Source organism: Gallinula chloropus, assembly GCF_964237585.1.
Source record: "Gallinula chloropus genome assembly, chromosome: 5".
NCBI classification, from domain to species: Eukaryota; Metazoa; Chordata; class Aves; order Gruiformes; family Rallidae; genus Gallinula; species Gallinula chloropus.
This window is the reverse complement of record NC_140090.1, coordinates 77,850,406-77,875,388: the sequence shown is the minus strand read 5'-3', so window position 1 is coordinate 77,875,388 and position 24,983 is coordinate 77,850,406. Positions and strand designations below refer to the sequence as shown.

General features: G+C 42.0%; 1 protein-coding gene across 1 annotated transcript in view; it reads left to right on the top strand.

The window, feature by feature from the left end:
* Window positions 1-24,983, top strand: part of CPXM2 (carboxypeptidase X, M14 family member 2) — a gene marked incomplete at both ends in the record, with an annotated part of 77,444 nt that overhangs the window by 21,172 nt on the left and 31,289 nt on the right. Inside the window, 2 exon segments of the mRNA XM_084265438.1 lie at window positions 5,231-5,340; window positions 10,701-10,840. Coding sequence (XP_084121564.1) covers window positions 5,231-5,340; window positions 10,701-10,840 — 250 coding nt within the window.

Genomic DNA, 24,983 nt, shown 5'->3' with positions numbered 1-24,983 from the left:
CGTGGTATGGGCAAGCCCTAAATTATGTCTGGTAAACTGACATTTCCAGAGTTGAGGTTGTGACTGAAGTAATTCTCAAGTGTTTCCCCCTCCTGACTTCAAAGGGCAGGCTCTTGCTGACAGTGTTGAAGTATAAGAAATGCCTTTATCTGGGATACAGTCATCTGGCTGGCTAGCAGAAGGATAATTGAAAATAATGGACACTGAGAGATAACCATTTAACACAGGTTAAGCCATCTCAAAATGGAAACCTTGCAAAACAAAGATGCAGATGTTATCAAGTGTGAATCCAAGCCTCATCTCTTTTCAGGTCTTGGGATTAATTCAATCTAGAGGTCTCATTAATGTCTTGGTTTTAAAGCAAATACCTAATTCATTGTTGCAAATCAGAAGTCAAATCATGGTTGGATATAGGCCAGGAACAGGGGAATATCCACAACTCGACCTCTTCCTTACATCTGCAAGCTTAATGCTTGCTTTTCAGTCACCCTAAACCAGAAATGCTCCAGATGCGTCATTATGGACATAGCACATGGATTTAAGTGTCTTTCAAAGCCATAGTTGAATTTCCTGTATTTTATAATGGTTAGCTTTCCAACCAGTTAAAGAAATTATTGAATAACTAGAATCATGGAATCATAGAATTCCTTTGGGTGGGAAGGGACTTCAGAGGTCATCTAGTTCTACTACATCATTTCCAGTTGAACCTGTAAGGTATGAACTGCTCTGATCATTCATGCTGCCCAATTTCTGTAGCTTCTGCTAGTATTTTTTGAACCAGCATGGAGAATATGAAATTGTTAGGACAGTCTTAGGGATTGTGTGGCAATTTTCGTTGCTATATGGAAGATTTCTTAAATAAAATATATTAAAGCAATCCTTTAAAAAGCTCAGTCTTTATGAATGCCATAAATCAGTTTCTTTTCCTCTATGTTTTTCAAAAATAAGTTGTCCTGACACACACCAATAAAACAATTACTCTGAAATTGAATTCGCTCCATGACTCAGGATTCATTTTTTTGGGTAGTGAAATGGCAACCTTAAGTAGACTGTGTTGTATTCTAATGAGAAACTTGGACTTAATTAGGTGGGTCCATAGCAAAACATTTACCAACACCATCTCTGTACTTTAGAGGTTGATGTTTTGGTTTAACATACTCCTCTTTTCATCCCTTTATTGACACAGGAATTCATATGCATGTGGAAAAAATTAATATTCCTAAAGTGTTAATAAGCAAACATCATGGCTAGAATTAGAAGACATAATTTCATTCAAAAGCAAAGGTTTTTCTCATGTGGAAAACAGCACAAATTCCATACACCAAAGCTACTGCAAACAATAGGCTTGGTGACTCCAAGAATATCATCATGGTACAGAGCTGCACACATGGAAACATCTAAAGGTCAATGGTCTTTTATGAAGAATCCTGCTGCTCTGTTCCCAGTTTGGGATGGTCACTGAAGAAAGAGGGACCAACTGTGAAAGCAGTGTGCTTTTCATCAATTTTCAGTCGAGTGCTGGAGCAAAAAACTTGATTTTTCCTGCCAAGTTAAATAAAAGAATTATAAAATCTTCACATGATGCGGTTACTGACGTGACAGCTTAAAGTTTAGTTCACTTCCAGAGAAAGCAAGTTAGCTGTTCTCCTACTGATTCACATAAATAACAGTGAAAAAAACAAACTCCTGGATACTATTGAATTAGTGGTAAAGATCCTAATGGTTCCCCCTGAAATACTGTAAGGCTTGAGAACTTAAAAAGGGTAGATCAGGTACTAAGGGATGTGGTTTAGAATAGGATGGGAAAGTTTGGATTTGATGATCTTAAAGGTCTTTTCCAACCTTGTGATTCAGTGATTCTGAGAACACTGAGAAAGGACCCTGTATTGTTAACATATTGCACAGTTTTCATCGGTTATCTACATGGCATATAGTAGATAGCTCTGGCCTGCTCTTAGAGCCCAGTCTTGCTTTCATTGAAAACTCACATGAAATTGAGCATTTCATAATATTGGCTTACTAATCTGATCCATTCACAGACAATATGGATCGTTCTTTATCGTGGTTTTGCCCCAGCTGAGAGCTGGGCACCACACAGCCACTTCTTCTTGAAGGGGTTGGGGGTTGGATTGAGGGAGGGAGAAAGGGAGGAAGAAGAAAACCCAGGGAAACAAAACCTGGCTGGTTGGGATAAGGATAGTTTCCTGGGATAGCAGAAAGATAGATATAATAATAATAATAACAGGACTTTATAGCAAAATCTATGAAACTGGTGATATATAATGCAGTGTCTCACCGAACCACACAGCTCAGGTCATACAGCTGACAGCCATCCCGACACTGGACCATCCCCAAAACCACACATCCTGGAGCAGCCTGCTCCTCTCCTCATCAGCACCCCTTTTATGCTGAGCATGACATAAGTGGAATGACCCTTTGGCCAGCTTGGGTCACCTGTCCTGGCTGTGTCCCCTCCCTTTTTGTTAGCGGGGAAATATGAACAACTGAGAGGGCCCTGACTGCTTGGCAACAACTAGAAACATCAGGGTGTTATCAGTGCTGCTCTCATCCCAACTGCCAAACACAGCATTCCATCCGCTGCTAGAAAAGAAACTAACTCTATCCTAGCCAAAACCAGGACATTCATCCTTAAAAAAATCATGAGCAGTCAGGCATGTTTAACTGAGATCCATATGAACGCTTTTGAGTCTCCTCCTAGGCTTCAGTTCCTCAAGACACAGAGATAACACACACAAATACACACAGGCAGCTTTTTCAGCCTGTTAAATATTGATTCTTCAGGTTAAGAAACCCTCCCTGAGATCCACAGGCAACCCAAGAACATTCCAGTTTTATGGTCAGTTGGTGATATTTCAGTTCACTTCTCGTACGTACACTGACTGGTGTATGTCAGTCCAGGTAACTTCAGCCAGGTCTGACAGGCAGCTGCCAGGGTCAGAAATATTGTGTCTTTCCTACAGGTTTTGTGAAAAAATAGGTACAGAAGAGAGCAGCAGTGAGGAAAGGGGACTGTGGATTGAGTGGCTGTGCGTCCCGTGGAGCAGCGATGTGCTGACTGTCCCCGGGGCAGCTCCATAAGCCTTTGCTTACGGTATAAAAGTCAAATGAAATGATATTTTACAAACTGAGCATGAAAAAGCACCTTCCTTTTATTATCATCTCAGGTCTGGGTGCTTCTGGGTGGCTTTTGAGTGTCTGGAAACAGTACCAAAGTGCAAAAGAGTTTGCAGGGTTGCAGCATGAGACTGATTTCCAAGCCTTCCAACCAGAGGAGAGAACTTGTTGAAGAAAGGACAGCAGTCCCCAGCTATAGAATTTAAGCCCAGGAGAGATCTGTCAGAGCCTGAGACTTCTTCCAGTCAGAACATGAGGAAAGATGAAACACTCTATAAGGAAATGTGATTAAAACAATCAGCCAATGAAACAAAAATCCTCTGAGCTACTCCTTCCTCTAGCTTTCCTTGTACATCCTGTCTCTTCTCTCTTTTGGATAATTAGATTGAAAGCCCTTTGAAATGAGGAACTGTCTACATTTTGTCTCTTGTGTTAGGCTAGGATCCCTGCTGCTACTTTAGAAAATACATTAATGCTTAGCATTTGTCTGTACTGCATCTGATGGGGACATTTGGCCCTGGATTTGTGTAGGAACTTGGTAAGTGAGGATGAGCAAAGAAATACTGGCGTGAATTGACAGCATGTAACATTTTTCCTTAGGGATTTTAAGTTGTTATGAACTAAGGAGGAGCATTGGAAATCCTGTATGTTTTGCCATGGTGATGCAAAACTGCATGTGAAAGTTAGTCCAGGATGAGATGCTCTTGTGCACACCCTCATGACATTTTGGTGAGATGTGAAACTTATATATGTAAGAAGGATGTGGGTATAGTGCATGGGAGGAGCTCTTTGACAGTTCTACTGCAACCATGGCATGAGGAAGATCCCAACCCCAGGCAGGTGGTGAGCAGGGATGGTTGGGAATGGCAGGGGTACCCTGGAGAGTGGAAATGCAGTCTGGGCTTCACAACTGGTGCTTGTCTCCCATCTCCCTGTCTCTGCCACAGCTTCTTGTGCAAGTTGCAGCAAACCTCCTACACTGAGCTGCAGGAAAAAGATCTGTCCTCTATCCAAAACCAGAACATGATATGGCCAAGGCAGCACAAAACTGAGTCTAACCAAACAAGTAACTCATCTAAAATTTAAGTATGTCTCTGCTTTCCACCTCTGACCCACACAGACTCACCAGTTCCAGCTGCCCCTGACTTGAGGGTCTTTAGATGGTGCTTTGTTGTAGAACTTCGGTGCTCCCAGAGTGTCTCTCTGCTCTTCTGTCTACCTCCCATGAAATGCTGAGAACCTCACCATTGTATTTTGGGGATAAATACTCTGAGCATTGTGAGGGACTTAAAAACTGGTGGTTGGGGTGATTTTCGAGCAGAACATTTTTCCCATAATCATGAAGTAAACTCTTTCCAACATCTTACCTTCCAAAGCCAGAACTCCAGACTCCAGTTTGCTGCATCGCTGGGTAGCTGCTTAAAGTGGTGGCATCTGCTTTTCTTTCTTCATAGGCTTTGCAGGTTTGTGGAGCTTAGAGAGACAGACCCTTGTTTCAGAATTGCTCTCTTTGTGCTTAGTCATTACCTCTGCAGAGCTGGGCTGTCCAGCCTCCCAGACCTCTGTAAGCAGATGCTATTGTGCAATGTGAGGGACAGGGATTGAAGTTTCCAGAACAGATTTTAATTAGAAGCATAACTTCATACAGTAGCTTGGAATGAGTGCAGGGGGGGGGAGGGTGTGGAAAAAGGGGAAACAAAAAAAAGAAACAAAACAGAAAATGAGATGAAAAAGAAAATGCCAAAATAAAAGGACATTTTACTGGCATTCTGTACTGAAAAACACTTGACAGGAAATACTGTGTAAATGCATAAAAAGAAATGCAGCATATGGCAAGAAGTAACAACTGAGCCCCTCAAAAAGCCAGCTCCTCAGCTGGCATAAAGCAGCATTGCCTGGTTGATTGTCTGAGAGCTGCCATTTCTCATTGGCTTCAGTGGTGCTGTGCTCATTTATACCAGCTGAGGAGCCCAGCCAGCTTGGCACAAGTGAGACCCAAGAACTTTGAATACTTGTTTGTTTTGTGTTCCGTGGTGCTGGTGGTTGGTATTTTTTTTTTGGTTAATTAAATTTTAATCAATCTTTTGTTTTGCAGATTGCCCTCCACTTGGTCTAGAGACATTAAAAATTACTGACTTCCAGCTCCATGCCTCTACAGCAAAGCGGTATGGCCTTGGGGCTCACCGAGGAAGGCTTAATATTCAGGTAACAGCAATTTCTCTCCTAAGTGGGAGAATGGCTTAAGGTTGTATAAAGAGAACCTGGGGATGGTTATCGGTTCTGACTGCTTTGTCAGCTCATGTAATTCAAATGAAGGGGAAACACTGGGATTATAGGAGTGGCTGATGGATAACCTTTAGATTTGTGGGGCTTAGTTAGGGAAAGAAAACAACCCCTTCCAAACTTGGTGTGCTGAGGGTGCAAACCCAACCAGACCTCTATGAGTAAAGCAAAGGTGGAGGCAGCCCACAGAATGGGTGGGAAACTGTCCCAGGTCCCTGAGCCATCAGACTGGGAGGAGGCTCAACCAGCAAGTTGCTTGCTTTGTTCTGTGCCTGTACTTAATGATGATGGTTAATTGAAACTGGGGGGTTTAAGTGAAGAGCTTGCCCTAAAGGCAGTGTTTCTGTGGCATTGCTTATGCTAACAAAAACAAACAAAAGCCTCAATTCAGAAACCACTAACACACAATCTGGTTTTGGTTCTTTTATTTAATTTTAAGATGTGTTTAGGTGCTTTACAGGACCAACTTCTATTTTCCCATTTCTTGTGCCTCAGTTTTCACTTTATTAGTGCTCTTTTTTGAGTTACAGCTTTTTCTAGTGTAAAGAAAAGCTACTTTTGCATAAAAAGTGCAACATTTAAAACTCAGTCATATACAGGATAGTATCACCAATCTAACAGCAATAAACCTAAGTTTTATTTCATTTATTGGTTATCTTTCACTGTTAGACACTCATTAGATTGTGGAAGGGTTTGCTAATTACTAAGACTGGGACTAGGAAGGATGAGGTTTCCTCTTACTATCTGAAAGCTGGTTTTGCTCTTTTCAGCACCAGGCCCATTACCTGATACTGATAACCCAACAAAACCCAGCTCATAACAAAGTCTGATCTCAGTGGCTTCACTAGTTTAGTTGTTTAAATGTACCCCTTTGTCTCTGCTACAACATCACCCCAGCAGAGTTTTCTGGTATCCTGGGATCAAAAGCTTTTACTGTTACTGAAAACTTACCTGCATGCTATAGACACAGTAATTCCTTAAGCCCCTTGACCACTGTGACTGTCAGTGTTAAAAGTTTGGGGTTCCATTTATTTTCCTTTAGAGACTGCTTAAAATTAATAGCACTTTAAGATTTTTTCAAAGCCACTTAGAATTTGCAGATCTCTTCCCCATCACTTGATTGTTTTTACTTTTTTTTCCAGTGCTTAATTTTAATTTGCATTAAGGCTTCTGAATTCCAGTAGTATTTAAAAGATACACACTTAGAAGCAAGAAAAGGTACCCCAAGGGACTGGGTGATCCCTGGTGACTTCTGTTTGCTGTTCAAAAGAGCAGGTTGCACCGTGCTGGGGAAAAGCAAAAGGCAGTGGCTTAAAGCAGCTGTGTTTTCATGCTGTTTGGCACTGTTTATGGAGGAAAATACTTGGCCTGAATCAGAGAGGCTTGGAGAGGCTGATGTGTCACTCAAGTTTCTCCAGAGAACTCTGCTAAGTGTCTGGTGATGAGCCATTTTGTGGGATGCTGCCCCTGTGACATGGTCTGGACATCACCACAATGCCATTATTTGTGTGGCTATTGCATCCCACCCCAAAATAAGATGAAATTCACTTTCTGCCCTATCTTGTTGTCTATGATCTGAAGTGAGCTGGGAGGCTTCAGGCTCACCCCAGGTAAAAGGCACTACCTCAATTTGTGTGGGGCTATGGTATTGTGAAGTTTATCCAAGGCTTTAGAGCAGTTTTTCTGTTTCAATTATTCAAATAATATTAAATTAATCCAGCAGCATACACTTCATTCTGAAGAAGGACAGGATAAGAACTTTTAGGACCTGCTTCTCTTGTGACCTTGCACTGTGAGGGACCTGATTCTGCTCCCAGACCTGTTTGGATGTGGTGACTAAGCTGGGACATCCTGAGGGCAGGAGCAGTGCTGCTCGGGTTCCACTGGAGATCTACCCTGCATCTGCAGAAGTGGCATAACCAGGAGTAATTTCACATCATCAAGAAAGATCATAGCATAAAATAACACTCAGTGAGGCGCTCTGCCTTCAGGGATAAAAGTCATTAGTATTTGTCACTCGGAAAATAATTATCAGTGGTTAAAACCTGAAGTAATTAGTCAAATTATGTTTCTTCCCCTTCCTCTTTTTTTTCTGGTTGGAGAAATCCAAACAGCATTGAAGATTAGCCAAGTAATGCAATCATGTATGCAAATGAGCAGGGCATTTGGTGGGGTTTTTTTGTGCTTTCAGCTCTTTGTTTCACTGGTTCCTTTTGAAAAGCTCCTTTATCAAAACATAACCAAAAGACCAACTTACTGAAGGTCTGCTTTCAGCCCATGTGCTTTCACTCTTCTCCCCCTCTTTCCCACTGGCAGTGGTGGCTATAAATACCTGTGATGAGCAAAGGATTGCCCCCCCCCAATTTCCTATGGTGAAATAATGTTTGTGATCTGGGAGCAGAGAAGAATTTACACAGAAGTCATTCGATATTGGGTATATTATTACCACCTCTCTAGCTGCCTTGTGGCAGAAGACTGAAATTTCTTCCTCTGTTTGAATACATTTAGGCAGTAATGTATTTTTCCTCATTATAAAATAAGGCTTTTGGAACAGGGGTAATGCAAGCAAGTGTTTATTTTCACCTGCATGTCTAATTCTGAAGAGGAAAATGAATTAAAACCAGAAGTCAAGTAATTTGTAAAGGAGTTGTAACCTTTTGGTTTCCCTTAATCTTAACTTCTGGGTACATAACAAGTAGATTTGTTTTATCTGAACTACAGTTTTCAGCATTCACATTTATAGATAATTTATTCAAGACTGACAGAATAAAAGTCCATCTCCTGTATCAGAAAAGTATCTCTCCTAAGACACTGCATGTTGAGAGATGTCTTTATGTTTGCCTGCAAGAGAACTCTAAGCTGGGTTAGACTTCAAGTTACTCTTGAAAATTCAGTGAAGGAATAAACAGTTCAATAAAGACCAAGTCCTTGCCTCCAGTTTTCATTAGCTCCTTCACCTTCCTTTTTATGAAGGCAATCTAAGCGTTTTAAATGTATACCTTAAAGTTATGCACATCCTAACTTAAATCCATTCTCTCTGCTAATTCAATATACAAGGTGTAAATTTGAGTAAACAACTTACTGAGGAAAGGTATCTTGATCTATATTCTTTGGTTTCATATTAGAATATAATTGTTCTCATCTTTCAGGAATGATTTTTTTCCCTCCCTGAAGGAATTAAATTTAACAGCAATTCTAACTACTAAATATTTGATTGGGTTTATAAAGGGTGGGGATTTTTTTTTTTTTAGAAACAGTAATTTTTAAGTGACCATAGGGAAAATTCAAAACTTCAAGTGCCTTAGGAAAAAATACAGACTTGAAGCTTGAGAACTTCGAACACAAATCTATTGGAAAAGTTTTCCTCTGGAAATGTTTCTAATAAGATTTTCTCATTGATTATCCCCACCACACCAGGAACTCAGAGCAGGAAGAAGTAGCAGCACCCTTTCTTTTCTCATTTGTGCTCTCTTTGCCCCTATTTAAGGCTGTAGTATTTTAAGCTGTGCTTAGCTGTAAGCATGTCCTTTAGACTCCTCACATTTGATGTACAACTTAAACCCATGTTTAGCTTTAAGTCCCACTGAAACCACAGAGACCTGAATATGTAATTTAAGGTAATTTTGCAAATAAGCCCCTCTTTTCTCTCCTCTGCTTCCCTCCTCTCACCATAACATAGAGGAGAGTTTTGCACCCTGATGAGCATCACACCAATGGGAAATACCCTCCCTCTGAATGAGGAAGCAGGATCCCAGCTGAAGCAATGAGAGATAAGGGTGCTTGGCCTGCAGAAACAGGTAGAATTTCATCAGTGTGAAGGGGATTAGCAGGACACTGGTTCAAGGTGCTCTGCAGATCTTAACAGTTCCTGGCAAGCATTGGTTTTAAACCCTAAGGCTACTTCAAATTCCATCTTATTATAAAATGAATCAAAACCTTTTCTTGAGAAAGGTTATAACTCAGGTCAGTGATCATATTTATATTCTTGTGTTTTCCTGTCATTCACTTCCCCTTGAAGAATTTACCTTCCACTGTTAATAGTTTTTTTCTCTGCATCTCGTACTTTGACTTTTATACAAACTTCACTTTAAAAAGTCAGAGTTAATACATAGAAATAGGTGACTTAATGTGCATTTGGTAGATGCAGGAGGACAACTTCTCAACTTCCCTATCTCAGATGTGAGTATCCGAGAAAACAAGAAGTTTTAGGTATCATTTTTAGGTATCAATTTAGGTATTAATTAGTGGGGAGCAGAAAGATAATTCAGGAAGTTTAATTGGCAGTTTTATTCTTGGGTACTTCACAGGTTTCTTGTATACACACACAGCAACTGAAAGTATACTGCTGAGCATTCAATAACTGTATATCAGAGCTTTAAGATCTGCAAGTAATATAAACTTATATAGTTTTCCACACTCTTATATTTGGGAAATATTTAAGGAAATCCACTCTTGGAATTGCATGGATGGCAGTGATAAATGTATGTTAAACACAGATGAAATATGATAAAAATACATGTAGCCTCAGAGGACCACATGGAAAATCTTCTGTAGCCAGCTTGGTGTTAAACATTTCCTGGGCTTTAGTAACAGGATAAATATCTGAGGACTTCAGATGCCAAGGTTTTTAAATGCAGTTTGGAATACCACTTGCTCAAAATGTCTTGCAGCTATTTCTTTGAGAATGCTGAGAAGGCTGTGGTGCTCTTGCCAATGTAAATTGGCATAGAGATTGGTACACAACTTGGAGTGCTGCTAGGCATTCCTAAAGTTTTAAACTTTAATGTTAATTTGCTTAAGGCTTGAGTATCCCTAGGGATGAAAAGTAATAATTCTGGGGTTGAAAATTGGTGGGAAATGGTATTTTTGTTTCTACATGCCCTACAGTCTCCTTTGCTGCTTCCAGGTGAAAGGAGATTTCTCCACCCATGGCCACTATTTACATGGCTTGGAGGTGGCTTGTTAGGGCTTCCATAACTCTGAAGACCATGTGGATAATTTTTTCTGGATAAAGGCTCTGTCAGGCCATGGGCACTCCCTTTATGCTTTCTAAATCTTAACTTAATTTTCTATGCAATGCCTCTTAGTTTTTAAAGGCTCTTTGAGTAAGAAAATGTTTTGGTCACTCTATACAGCTATTGAGAATGATGGTCTCAGGGGGCTTAAACTGGAGCCAAAGGAGTAAGTAGAATGAATGATGATTCCATGTGTTCTTTTTTCCCCATGAAAGGTGTTCAGTTTCTTGCTTCTGATTTATGAAGGGAGTTTTGCCTTCTTTTCAGGCAGGTGTTAACGAAAATGATTTTTATGATGGTGCTTGGTGTGCAGGAAGAAATGACCCGTATCAGTGGATTGAAGTTGATGCTCGAAGGCTGACAAAATTCACTGGAGTCATCACACAAGGAAGAAACTCTCTCTGGTCGTAAGTACATAGTTACTTTTTTTTTTTCCATGAGATTCTGAGTTTTCAAAGCAAGGAATTCATGTTGTGTTGTGTTTTGGCTCTTCAAGGAAAAGAGAAAGAATGTAAATACTGTGTGACATCAAGTAGTTCAACAGAATAACAGTAAAAGGCAAAGTGATTATGTATGGCATAAATGATAAGTTTAAGGGTAGCAAACCTCTGTAGTCATGATCTATATTTGGCAAAGGAATTGGCATGATACCCTCAGATTATCTTCCTTTACACTCACCTTGACAAATTTGCTTGTGTTCAACTTCATTCTTGTACAATTTCTAACTTGATTAGCTTAGATACTACCTTTTTGGATATTAGTTTAGAATAACCACTTACCTTTGAGATTTCTCTAATGTACAGCAGATCACCAAAAAAAACCTGGTCAAATTCCAAAATAACATTTTTAAATGAGCAATCAAACCAAATTGTATATCTGTCCTTTTTTGTTGTTGTTCTAGAGAGGAATTTATAAGGTACGTGTTGACCAGCACTGCAGCGTTTGGCAGCAGGCAAGTTGGTTTGCATTTAGAGGTGCTAGGAGGACTCTATGCAGCTCAAACCTACCTGCTAAAGATTTTTTAGGAAGGGTGCTCACCATGAATAAGGCAGCTGCCTTGTTGTGTTGGTCTAAGGAGCCAATCCAGACGTGTGTGCCTCAGGAATTCAACTTTGATCTGATAGTGTTGCCCACTTCCCACGTTGAAGGCATCTGTGAGCTTTCTGGTTACTGCTTCTGCTACTCCTGTGCATTTGCTCATTTGTGACCCATTTCTGAGTGTAGGTGTCCATATTGGGCACCCTAGGCTAGTGAAGGGTTTCACTGCCCATGGCAGAGGGTTGGGACTGGGTGGGCTTTGAGGTCCCTTCCAAACCAGTCTGGGATTCCACGATTGCCAGTGTGAACGAGGTGAGAATTATACACCAGGAATACAACAATTAGCTGGCATAAACAGGAACTGGAGGTGGTGGTTTATTTTTTCCCTGATCTTTACAGTGTCTGTTTAGTCTCTTAACTTCTTGTTGAGCCTCACTGCACTATGTGAGCAAATAATCCCATTCGCCCTGCCAGAGCTTTTGACCAAGGGTGCAGGTGACACACAGCGTTAGGTCCATTCTGGTCAGATCTCTCACTTAAGGGAATGAATGCATCATGTAATAAAAGGCAAACTAGAAAAATGCCACTATATCTAAGAAGAAAGAGAGTTGGTGGGTTGGGTTTGTTTTTTTTTTTCCTTCTATAGTTTAATTTTCTGGGTTTTTTCATTTCTTTTCACATCGCTGTGGGAGTAGGAGCCTTTTGGGCAGGGAGGTTTCTATATTTATCCCACATTGTTCTGTGTTAGGTAGATAATTACTGTAGCAAAGTTGTCTTCTTTTCTACATTCATCCTCTTGACATTGCTGTTCCTATCCACACTGGTGCTGCACTGCTTCATCTTGTATTACTATTTTTAGTTCAGCTCTGTTGTGAGTTTACAGCAGGACTTGATACTCCATTTATAGCTGGTATTCACAGGCATCTTTTTATTTGTTTGGTTTTTGAATTCTTGGATTTTTTGCTTATTCTCTCTTCCCCCAAGGAGAATTGGTAGGTAGAACCTTGAGGGTCTGCAGGAAGAGCAGGGTTGGTGCTGGGAGAGCAGATCCAAGCTCCTCCTGGGTTGTTATTCAGATTTGTGGAGAAAAAGGTATATTTCTGCTTCATAGGAGCAAAGATGGTTTCAACTGGACCAGCTGCACTATGGGGCAGGCCAATGTCTCCTGGAAAACATGAGCTCTGCCCCATGGTGGGGGCTGGGGAGGAGTCGTCCCAGGAAGGTGACCTCTTTCCCTACCTCCAGCTTGCACACATGGGGCTGCCATGGAGGTGTTTTTTCTTGCCAGGGAATGATGATCTCCATCTCACTCGCTGTTTCTTGATATAGCCTTGGCTGTGGGACTGCCTTCTCTGGGGTCCACCTTGGTTTTTATCTTTTATTTCCTCTCCCCTCATCAGACTGAACAGATAAAGTCAGTGTAGTTTCTGTCTGTGTGCTCTGCTTCTGCATGTGTAAATCATTAGGTTTAAAAAAACCAAACCACCTTACTACTCCCTGAGGTACCAAAGTAGATGTTCATGCTTTCAGAAGGGTTTAGGCTGATTGTAGGCAGCCCTCATCTGGGCCAAGAGTAGTGGTTCTGGGTTTTCCAGAGCCTCAGCACTTGGGAGCATCATGTCCAGGAAGATGGCAGATGCTGTTTTCTGAACTCATTGGATTGTTGCATCGAAAAGATGATCTTCTCAGTCTGACTTTCTACCCCAATTCCTCCAGCAGTCCAGAAAGAGAGAGGAAAGGAAAAATGAGAAATCCTGTTGTGGAGTAGAGCTAGGCAAAGGGAAACTGAACCCATACAACAATAGAGATACAGAGGTTGGAGCAGAAGTTGAATTGGGGTGGGGTTCAGAGGCACTTGTCCCAAGCTCCAGAAACTTTCCCTGGAGCCAAAGGGCTTGCATGAAGTGAATTCCCTTTTGTAAGGCAGCCCAGGAGAAACAGGCTGGCAGGACTTCCAGTGCTGGGGGCAGGTTGGTTTGCAACTGTTTTGCTGTAATGGGCACTGGAAGCAAAGGAGACCCTTTAGCTTCCTTCTCTTATACTTAGTTACTAACCATGATGGTATCAAAAAGGACTGTCTATGATATCAAAGCTTGTACAAAAAGATGTGATTCTGTCACCTGAGGCATCTTCCCAACTTCAGGAAGTAGGAGAACATAGTGCTTTCATAAGTAACAGAAGTGCATGTTGGAGAATAAGCTTATTTCAGGTAGGAGAGCCAAAACCCACCCCTCTGATCTGTGGTGTACAAGACAAAGAAGCCTGCCAAGCTTGAGAGCTGGGGTAAGGTTTTTGTTTCAACCTTGGAGACTTTCCCAGTGTTATATATAAAATCAAGACACCAGGTTCTAGGCTTAGTTCACCCATGTTATTATGTGATAATGATGAAGAATTGGGAAAGCAACCTTTGTTCCTTTTACTTCCCCCCTGCCCTGTTTTGTATTAATAGGAAACTTTAACAGAGAGAAAAAATTGCCTAAGTGAAAGTCCTCTCTGAGCTTCTACCTAGGTCAGATTTGTATCAGTCCTGCTTGCTTGAACTTCCTGCTGCTGACTCAAAGAGGACACCTGAAGTGACAAGGGATGGGAGGCAGTGACAGCCTGATGAATCCTGCAACACATGACTCTGCCCCTCATTGCAGGGCTGCAATGTTTGGGGGTTGGCTCAATGATCTCTGGAGGTCCCTCCAACCCCTACAATTCTGTGACCTGAGTTACTGGCAACCTGGCCTTTGATACTCCTATTTCTGATGCTGTGGCTTGAGCTAGTATAGGGCTGGTGGAAGCAAGACTTTACTCCTTTATAGCAGCACTGGCAGCTGTAGTCTGCTTTCCCTGATGGTCCACTCCACCCAGAGACTGTCTATCCATATGAGCCTCGCTCGCTGGTCTTGGTTGTTTTTTAACTGGGTGGATTCAAGGTTACATTTGACACAACACAAAGAACCCAGAAATGCCTGGGGCTGTCACTTTCTGTGTGCTGGCAGGAGCTTCTTCACCTCTGAGATTCCTCTCCCAGTCTCACTGGGAAAGTTGCTGTTTTGTGTCTGCTTTGCCCTGTGGGCTCTGCTTGTCTGTCCAGGGCTCTTGCGCTTGAGACATGAGAGCCTTGAGGAGGAAGAGGTGCAGAAACACCTCCAGAGAGCACAGATCACCTGACTAGAGAAAGAAGGAAACCATCCCTGGTTTGCAGGGAATACTTGAATTGGTTAATCATTTCCTTTTTAAGGAAAACCACTTCTGAGTGAAATTTTGAGCACAAACTGCCTGGCTGTGAATTCCATACTGATCATGTGGAATTAAATCTTCCTGCTTTTATTTTATACCTCTAATGAGCAAAAAAAATGCTTTAAGGAAAGATTTTTTGGTTTTACATTTCAAATCTGGCACATGGACTCAGTGGTTGTTGCTGTCCAGGCACCTCAGGTATTCTTGGGAAGCCTGAAGTCATGGAGAAGTGCTCTTTCACCATCATAAATGGCAAGTTCTGTTTAGATCATCCAGAAGATCTGCAGCTGTTGAATTCCATAGATAAAATGGGGGCCAGCTGCAAGAATTGGCACCTTTTTTGACTCTTACCCTGAAGATATCAAAAACTCATAAGTACCATGAGTGTTGGTTGACACAAATTAAAGTTAACACCTTGAGAGTGGGCAGATCTCAGTTCTGCTGTATGAGCTGAGAACATTTGGGGATCTTGGCTGTTACCACACTGTTTCTCTGTGAATGTCCTGTAATTGATAGACACCAGTGACATCTCTTTGATGACCTTTTTATTTCCTTCTCATGATAAAGTCATGCGAGTGATGTGACATTTCAAAAGGCATGAGACATCCTCCTCTGAGACATGGATGGTGCCCTAGCTGGGCTACAAAGGGGTTTAGGGATGGATACTTGGGGGAGAAACACAGTATGTAACTATTTATGTTGCTGCCAATGCTTCCATCAATTTTATGAGCTAAATATCTTTAAATGACTGTTCAAAGCTGTTGAGTAAGACACTGGAAGCATCACTGTGGAATCATGCCATATATATACAGCAATGATGTGATAGTTTAAAATATGCACTCTCTTGACAGGGGGAAAGAAAATATTAATCATTCTTAGCAGTTTGGCAAGAATCTAAAAAAACATAGGAAAAAAAACCCCCATGTTTCCCACAACCCAAACAATCTTCTGATAATTCAGCATCATCTTCTGTATCAAGAGAAAACCCACACGTCTCACTAGACTCAGAGTGTGCTGACTGTAATATAGAGTTTCAGATTGTCTCAGTGCAGAGGATGTTTTGATCTTTTAGAAGAGGATGCAGTGTTACAGTGAGATGTGTTTGTGACTTGATGTGTTTTATTAAAATTAATCTTCCAGCATGTTCAATTATGCACTCTCATGACATGTCATGAAATCACAAAACAACAGTAGGAAAAAGCACAGATGAAATAATCTCTGCAGAACACTCACATTCCAAAGCAAAGTTCTGAAAGTTTTAGAAAAAAAATCAAATTAGACTTGTTTCCAAGTCTTTTCTCTAAGACCTTTCAATCTTTAAGACCTTTCTTTAAGACCTTTCAAAATATTGAAGATTTTTTTTACTTTTATACAAGATATTTGTCTTTAAGGCATAAAAAAAAGGGGGGGGAGAAGGGTGGTGCCTTGCAAACCTGCAACAGGGCTTAAAAGGTAGGTTGGTTGGAGGAGACAGTAAATCAATGGCATTGCTGGCTGGAAGGAATAATGATGATGACTTACACATAAGGCTTGCTTCTAAACTGACCCACTTCTAAACCAGTCATTTTTTGTTCATTACTGCTGGGGCCATGTTTTAACTGGAGGATAATGCAGACACCATTACCTGCTCCCTACTGTGTGGCTTGTTTGGTTTCCTTTCACTGTTCTGTAGGGATAGCAAATAATAAATATCCAGCAGACTTCTTTTTGTGTCTCATTGTTCTTTTTCTGAAGAACAATATATTTATAATTGAATTGGGGGGAGGGAAGTTACAATTCTGTTGCAGTACACCCTCATCCTTCTCCATGTGCTGTGTAGGTCTTCATGATCCCTCAGCATCTCTTTTTGACAAACTGTCCTTAGGGAATGGTAAGTCTGTAGCAAGCTGGGTACCTTCCAGACATACAGTGGCGGATAAATTTAGGTCAGTGCAGTTTACTGGCTTCTAATTTTGGTGGTATGACATTCTTCTCTCTCTTTAGTCACAAAATGAATGCATTGCCCCAAATTTCAATTTATTGCTGGACTCACTGGCAGCCCCTCAGGAGCTTAGATTGGCTTTCATGGACTGTCTCTATGTGAGGATTGCAAGGTGATAAACTTCCTTGCCTGCAAGAGGGTAAAAATCATTGCTTCCTCCCCACTTTATCAACTATTCATGCTATTAAGACCATGGTCTTGTTATTAAGACGCACTTTGTGAAGAGATGATCACATAAGCATCTTCAGCATTTCAATAGGAGAACAAAGAGCAGAGTTAGTATTTGGGATGCTATAGTGGTTACTTATAGGTCCTTGAACTGTTTCTAGAGATACCTAAGGACACATAACTTTGCTCTGTGTACATTAAGAGGGGGCAAAATGCAACAGGTCGTTGCTGCCTTTGAAAGCAAAGTAGAAGAAATTCTAAATCCTGCCCAGCTCACAGGGACAGCAGACATACCTGGCACTGACTTTCCAAGTCATCTTCCTCATCCCCACCCAGGGACTGTGAAAGCACCCTGATGAAACTCCAGCAAATTCAATGAAAATGCCTTGATGTCCTATCCAAATCATGTAATAAAACAAGCAGATGCTCTGCACTGATAGGAATTGTTACAGCACATCAAATCAGTGCAAACTCTTATTTGCCCTGACTGGGTGATAGGACTGCAGAGATTATCACAGCTTCCCCAAAGTCAGACTCTGAGTCAATTGCTTCACAGCCACTGAAATCATATCAAGTATATTCATGGGAGTTATAAAACAACCTGAAAGCATAGAAGAACCTCCCTCAACATATTAACATCACTGCTTATGTTTTATAATAGTGTTTATGATTGGTGATATTTTGTTAACTCTGGCTTGGTGGAGACATCCCAGGGGCTTTGAGTTGCTGCAGCACTGAGAGTTGGAGCTTTGGCAGCTTCCACCTTGAGTGCTCTTCTTCTCTTTACTTAAACTTTTCCTGGGCTGTCTCCCACCTTGGTTCTTGTGCCCTACACTGGGTTTTGGTGCAGCACTCATGAGTGCCAATGCACACTCCCTGCCTGCTCCCAGGGGTTTGTGCCTGGCTTGGGTGATCATGTGTAGGTGGAGTTCTGACAGCACACCCAGAAATCTATTTATACTTTCACAAGTTTGTTTGACAAAAACGTTCAAAACTGATGATGATATGTTGAGGGCATGATTTGTCATGGTGTTCTTACCCCAATTACAACTCTCTTACCAAAGACTTGGTGACTCACCACATGGCACTGGGAGAGAGCAGGTCACTGCCACCCCCAGGAAGAGGGCTCGTGCCTGGTTTACCCCCACTTTGCACTGGGGAAGGGTGGTGGTGTGTGAAGAGAACCCCTTTTGTGCACTGGGGATGGTCAGGAGATGAAGGAAGGATTTTTAACCTCTGTGATGGGCAAATCTTAACTCAGACGAGCTCAAGCCTTTAGGAAAAGGAACCTCAAATGACTACAGGGATCTGTTGCAACAGATTTGTCATGCTCATCAATCACAGCCATGACTTTTTATAATTTGCATGTGCATAATGACTGGAGGGAGATGGTACCAAGAGGACATGGGGCTGCTTTCCCCTCCACCTGTGCCCTGAGCAGCCTTCCCAAGTCAGCATCCCTTCTGCAGGCACTGAGCAGCACTTGGCTGCATCTTTGTGTGCACTCAGTAGGTGTGAGCCTGTTCAGAATGACCTGAAACACATTCACAGCTGTGCACACAAGCACCAGCACTTGCTGGATACTGTTAGAGCTGCTCATTTTCCATTGCTTACTAATATTCAGGAAGGAGAGGAAAAGGCACAGTGAGGAGCTGCCTATATAGTTGAGATGATTCTCCTCAAATAGGTGAGCAATTCACAAAGGTGAGACAGGCACAAGCAAGACTGGAGAGATAAAAATGCCAGAAAAGGAGGTTTAGAAGGAAAGAAGTCCCAGATTGGAAAGTGTAGGAAGAGTTTCCAGTGCCTGCAGATGCCTTTGCAAAGAGTGGCCTGAAATAGCAGGCATTATGGCCATAAAATCTTTGGGATAGGGGATGTGTTTAACCTCTTGAAAAAGGAGGTCTGGCACCTTCAGGTGTTGTGTTTGCAGCTCCCAACTCCTCCAGGCTGAGAAGAGAGAGCTTTGAAAAATCCCTGGTTGATTCCTTCTGAGCAAGTGCAATTCTGACCCTGAGCTTCTCTTCAGGAGGCCCCCAAAGAGGCAGATTTCACAGTGGTATATTCATTTCAGTCAGCTAGAAGCAATTTAAAAAATTAAATATTCAAAGATTTCAATTATTAAAAAACCCACCCTGGCTGGCTTTTCAAATTCCATCTCTTAAATCATATTTATTTTAATTAGTTTGTAAAACTTGCTGGGCTACCTGTGGTTAGCCTGAGCATTTTTTTTTGAGTTGGCTTGGTTTTGACCTGCTGGGCAGCGGGTGATTTAGAATTTATCAGCATAAATGTTATTATTTAAAATTAATATTAATGGGTTTGTATTTAATTGCATAAGGTTACAAATTAGTTTTTTCTCAAGGAGAAAGTAATTTAATTTCCAACATGCTGATTCTGTTCCTTGATTACAGATTAATCTAAGGTTTGCCTAGCATTTTTTTTTGAGGTAGATATACCACTCTTTCAAGTATTTTGGTGGGCCAATTTATGTATGATTGTAGGATGCACATTTGTCTGCCTGTCTCTATTTTTTTATTAATTTGGGAGATTTATAATACAGAAAAATCAGATCATCAGCAGAATAACAAGGTCCATTGTAGATGATGCTGCAGCGAACTCTGCAAATGTTTCCTTGTCTCATCTCCAGCATTTCTGCCACTGTGGGCCTGAGCTTCTGCTGACCAGCACTTGCCAACCTTCCTCCTTTATCTCCAACCATGTGGGGTTTCGGTGATGTAGAAAAGCATCCTTAGAGACTAGGATGGGAGTATCAGATTTATTTTACTATTCAGCTTTCCAAATTTGAGAATCTTGGCCTTAAAATATCACATGCAGCAGATGCTGTTCAAACAAAACGAAATCATATCCAAATAGTCAGGACTCTCAGCTGATGTATTTGCCTGCTGAAGGCTGGGCAGCCAAATGTCTGGCATCTCTCCACTGTTTCCTGTTTGGTACTCGCCCTGTGTTGTGCCGAGCTGAGATTCATCCATGTGTCTAATACAAAGAAAAGTAAGAAAGATGTATTGGGGAAGGCAAGGCAGGAAGGTGTTTTGCTGCTCTGGTGCTGTCATGATGTCTTTCCCTATGCTCAGTAGCCTGATGACATGGGTAGATAAGGAAAGGCTGATCCTTTGGACAGGAATCTGCCATGGCTGTAGGAGTTCTGCTTTTAATTCTCTGCTTTGGCTCAGATTTCCTTTCTGTCCCTGGGCATGTCACCTAATCACAGACTCACAGCATGACTAGGTTGGAAAAGACCTTTAAGATCATCAAGTCCAACCGTTCCTGTCCTGTGCTAAACCAGATCCCTGAGCACCTCATCTCCCCTCTGTTAAACACACCCAGGGGTGGGGACTCAGCCCCCTCCCTGGGCAGCCTGTGCCACAGCCCCACAACTCTGCCAGGGAAGAACTTTTCCCTCCCATCTGATCTGACCCTGCCCTGGGGCAGCTTGAGCCCATTGCCCCTTGTCCCATCTCCTGTCCCTTGGCTGAAGAGACCATCGCCCACCTCTCTGCACCCTTCTGTCAGGTCAATGTAGGTGGTGATAAGGTCTCCCCTCAGCCTCCTCTTCTCAAGACTAAACATCCCCAGTTCCCAAACTTGTCTAATCCCTCAGTTTGTCCTTTTTTTTGGATAGAAATAGACATGCTGGACATCTCCATACATAACAAGAAGCTGAATTTGAAATTGAAGATGCTCATATAACCTTATCTAGTGCCTTGCCTAAACATAATGCATTACAGATAAAAGCCAAGTAATTATTATTAATAATAATAAAAGCCTCACCAGTTTGAATAGTATTTGCTTTGTGCATTTACTTTCTGTGGCGTGATTTGATTAGGCTGGGCAACACACCATGAGCTTTTTCAGGTAGGTTCCCCCTGAAGAATATAAGGCTGGCATCAATTTTTAAAAGTGTTCTTAATGGGAAATACCCGAATCCAAATGATTCCTGTCAAATCTCTGTCTCATGATCCTGCCCTTGCACTGATGACATGCGTGAGGCGGTCGTGTGAGTAGCACTTTGTGCTGGAGCGCGGTGCACTAGAGGTAACCTCGAAGCCTTTCGAAGACCCTGTCACGCAATAACTTCTGTATTGCCTAGCTGCCTGCCAAAAAATGAGCTCCATAATTAATGCACTGAGTTCTGAATGCTGGCATAGGACTTTCCCTGAATTATGCCTCCTTGACCCCATGAAATGAACAAATATCTGAGGAATAGAATAGTAGGTCTAAGGGGATTTTATAGAGTGTATTCAGAAGAGCTTCTCTCAAACTATGGCAGGGACATCCTGAGTACTGTAAAGCTCCATAGCTTGCTTTCAGCTTTCCTTAAATAGCTTGATTGTTCGGCACTAATGGGCTCTGAAAAGATTCAATGGGATGTGCTGCAGGAATTAATGTCTGCAATCCCAAAGCCAATGAGATGGACCTTCCTGTCATCAGGTCACAACACAGAGCAGGTGACATCCCCCAGCGCTGCTTCTGGCACAAAACTTGGCTTCACCTGTCTCAGGTCTGGGATGGATTTCCCTGAATCTTTCAGATTTCTGTGTGTATGTGAATAAACTGAGCACTGTGTACGGATTAAACTCTCCAGTTCTGGGAAGCACTGTGCTTACTGAAAACAGACTGGCTGTTGGTTCGAGGATGTGCAACACATCCATCTGCTTCCAGGAAGCATCAGACCTCCTGTATCCCTCATGTGTAGAAAATCTGCAGCTTTTGTGAAGAGTTAGTATGTTGAATGTACAAACCAGCAGAAGAACCTGTAGAAATAGCTAGAAACTCATCTACCTGGTCAGAAGTCCCATGCATCAGCTACAGCTAATACATTCAGATACCCTGAACACATGAATTCATGTGGAGTTCCTCCTCCCTGTTGCAGGGAATGGGGCTGCAAGGCAGAAGGTGGCATTTCTGAGGGCAATCTGAATTTACAGCAGCCTTCTTGATAATGGCAAAAGCTGGTTTTGTTAGGCTGTTACCAGAAAGGGGGGAAGGATTTAAGCTCTTAGAGGCAGCTTTGCATTTTGTGCCCGATCTGGTCACCCATGATGTTTCCATGTTGCATCTCAACACATGCAAACTGGATGCTTATTCCTTACAGAGAAACCCAGTTAATAGAATGTGGTGTGGGATCTAATCCATTACACTGATTTATCTCCTCTTGTGACCTTCTGTATTCCTTCTATACTGCAAATGTACAGGGCTGGATGAAGTCCCATTAGAGTTTTAATTGGCAGAGTGCCTCTGAAAAGCATGTTACTCGTTGCCACTGAAGATGGAAAGTGTGTACAGCTGATTAGTGTATGTTTCCCTCTGGGAGAAGTTTGAACCTCAGTAACTGTAGGGAGTGAGAAAATTAAAATATGGTAAATAAAAATCCCAGCTTGGAAATATGAGGGTAACAGCAACATTTTCTCATGTTGGTAAAATGAGCTGGTTCTTTTAAAAGCTTTGTATATGTGCCATGCTTTTCTTACAGAATTCTCAATTATAAAGGTTGTCCACTGTTGCCTTGTTATTAATGTGGCTGTGATATGCTGTCTGAATTTCCTTCCCAGGTGTAGAGTAATGAATATGATGTGTTTTCTTTGCCCTCCTATTCTTATTTGTGCAGTTGAGGGGGAAAAAAAAAGTCCTGTAATGCTTCAGAAGCAGTGGTGTTGTTTGGTCTGTGATCCTGTTGCTTTCAGGCTTTTAACCTGATTTTGAAAATTTGCCAAGAATATTAAAACAAAAACAAACACAAACCAAATTTAAAACCCCCTCCACATCAAAAACCCCAATGCCATTTTTATGTGCACTGAATATGTCTTTACCATCACCACCCCATCCGTACCCATGAGTTTTGCTCTTAAGCTTGGGCTTGGGTTTGGGGTTTTTTTAATCAGAGAAAGACATTTTTCCTTTTCATATAGTTCTGATGTTCCATAATATCTGATTTTCATCTTTGCTAGAAGTACATCTGCCTTCCTTCAACTCATAATCACAGAAGTTGAGGGAAGAAAGTTCTTCAGAAGTCTTAGTAGAAACTTGATCACAGAATCATAGAACCATGGAATGGTCTGGGTTGGAAGGGACCCCAAGAGTCACAGAGTTCCAACCCCCTGCCACAGGCAGGGCCACCAACCTCCAGGCCTGGAGCTACACAAGGTTGCCCAGGGCCTCATCCAACCTGGCCTTGAACACCCCCAGGGATGGGGCATCCACCACCTCTCTGGGCAGCCTGTTCCAGCCCCTCACCACTCTGTTAAGAACTTCCCCCTAATAATTCATCTAAACCTTCCCTCCTTCAGCTTCACTCCATGCCCCTTGTCCTGCTGGTGTCTACCCTTTTAACAAGCTGATTCCCCTCCTGTTTCTCTGCTCCCTTCAGGGACTGGCAGGCTGCAATGAGGTCCCCCCTGCAGCCTTCTCTTCTCCAGGCTGAACAAGCCCAGCTCCCTCTGCCTCTCTTCGTAGGGGAGCTGCTCCAGCCCTCTGAGCATCCTCATGGCTCCCCTGAACCCTCTCCAACAGTTCTACATCTTTCTTGTGTTGGGGGCCCCAGATCTGGACACAGGACTCCAGATGGGGCCTCACGAGGGCAGAGTAGAGAGGGACAATCCCCTCCCTGTCCCTGCTGGCCACCCCTCTGCTGATGGAGCCCAGGATACCATCGGAAAGTCACTACTTTTTACTATATCATTTTATTGATTTTCAGGGGGTATTAGTATGCTACATGCAGAATTGCTTCTCTAAATCCTACTAAACACCTAATCTTTGGCTTTAGGTGTCATTATAACTGGACATCAGTTTTCTGTAAGTGGGACCACAGTTACTCTGAAAATGAAATTGCAGATGGAAATACAGTTAGACGTTTTCTTCTGCCATGCTTTGACTTGGGCATTAGCTGAAAGTCATTATTTTGTTCAAGGCAAAGCTGGGTGAACCTGTGCTGATCTTGTGGCTGATGAATTTGCTCTTGTTCCACCTCTTCCCTTTCTTTTCATCTTCACTAGAAGCCTGACTCTCTTTTAGTGAACACATTAAGGCTGGTACATAAGCACAGTGGAGTCACTGTGTGTGTTTGCAGGGAATTTGCTAGTATTCTTTGTTGATACTAAAAGAAAGAAAAGCAAACAAAGTTGTGTTTGTATGGGAGCAGTACAAGGGGAAGCTTTTCTTGGGTGAGTCTGTCCTTCCAGATACTCCCTGATCTCCAACCCATATGTTCCCATGGCTCTTCCATAACTGCCCAAATTGCTTCTATTCTCCTTTCTCCTCCCAAGAGCTTTCCTTACCCTGGTTTTACTCCCAGCAATCTGACTGTGCAGCTTACCTAAGAACCAGTGTTCAAAAATAACTCCTCTGGAGAACCGCTGGTTACGCGCGGTCAGTTTATATACAGGAAAATGGAATTTAATCATCCTGGACTGTCTTTGCGGTACAAAGATACCTCCAAGCCACAACTCTCCTTCAAGTCACTGCCTGTTGAAACCAGGAAGGTGTTAGGGGGAAAAAAATAAATCACTGCTGCCCTTTCAGACCAAGAAATATGAGAGGAGAGTTGGGGCATTACCTTCTCTGTAGCGGTATGTATACTAAGGGGAGTGCCTAGACAGTGTAAAAGCTACACAGCTTTTACTCCTCTCAGAATCCAGGAAGCAATATTTTATTTCTTCTCACACTCTTCTTTAGATGAGTACAAGGCAGAATTTAAGTATAAATTGAGATTTTGCCTTTTTTACAGGTGATTTTTGCTGTACATCAGGTAACAGGCAATGAGAAAGATCAACCTGCTGAAGATTGATCTAGATATTGTAGCCATGCACTGGTACCATGATTGATTGGACTCTGTCATGCAGAGAGAGAATTGTCTCTTTGTTCCTATCTATTGCTAATAAATACCAGAATGACTACAGGCTCCAGTCGTTCTTGTATTGGAAGAAATGGAAATTGTGCTGGTTGAAATTCATGGACTTTCCATCCTTGAGGATTTATTATTTCCCCACCCCCACCCCACTCCCCTCTCTGATAACAACAGCAGAAATAATAAATATTCTGTAGTTGAAAAGGTAAGATATTTGAATGCTGGATGTGTTTGTTCTAGATAAGCCATTTATCCTGCATCCTGCATT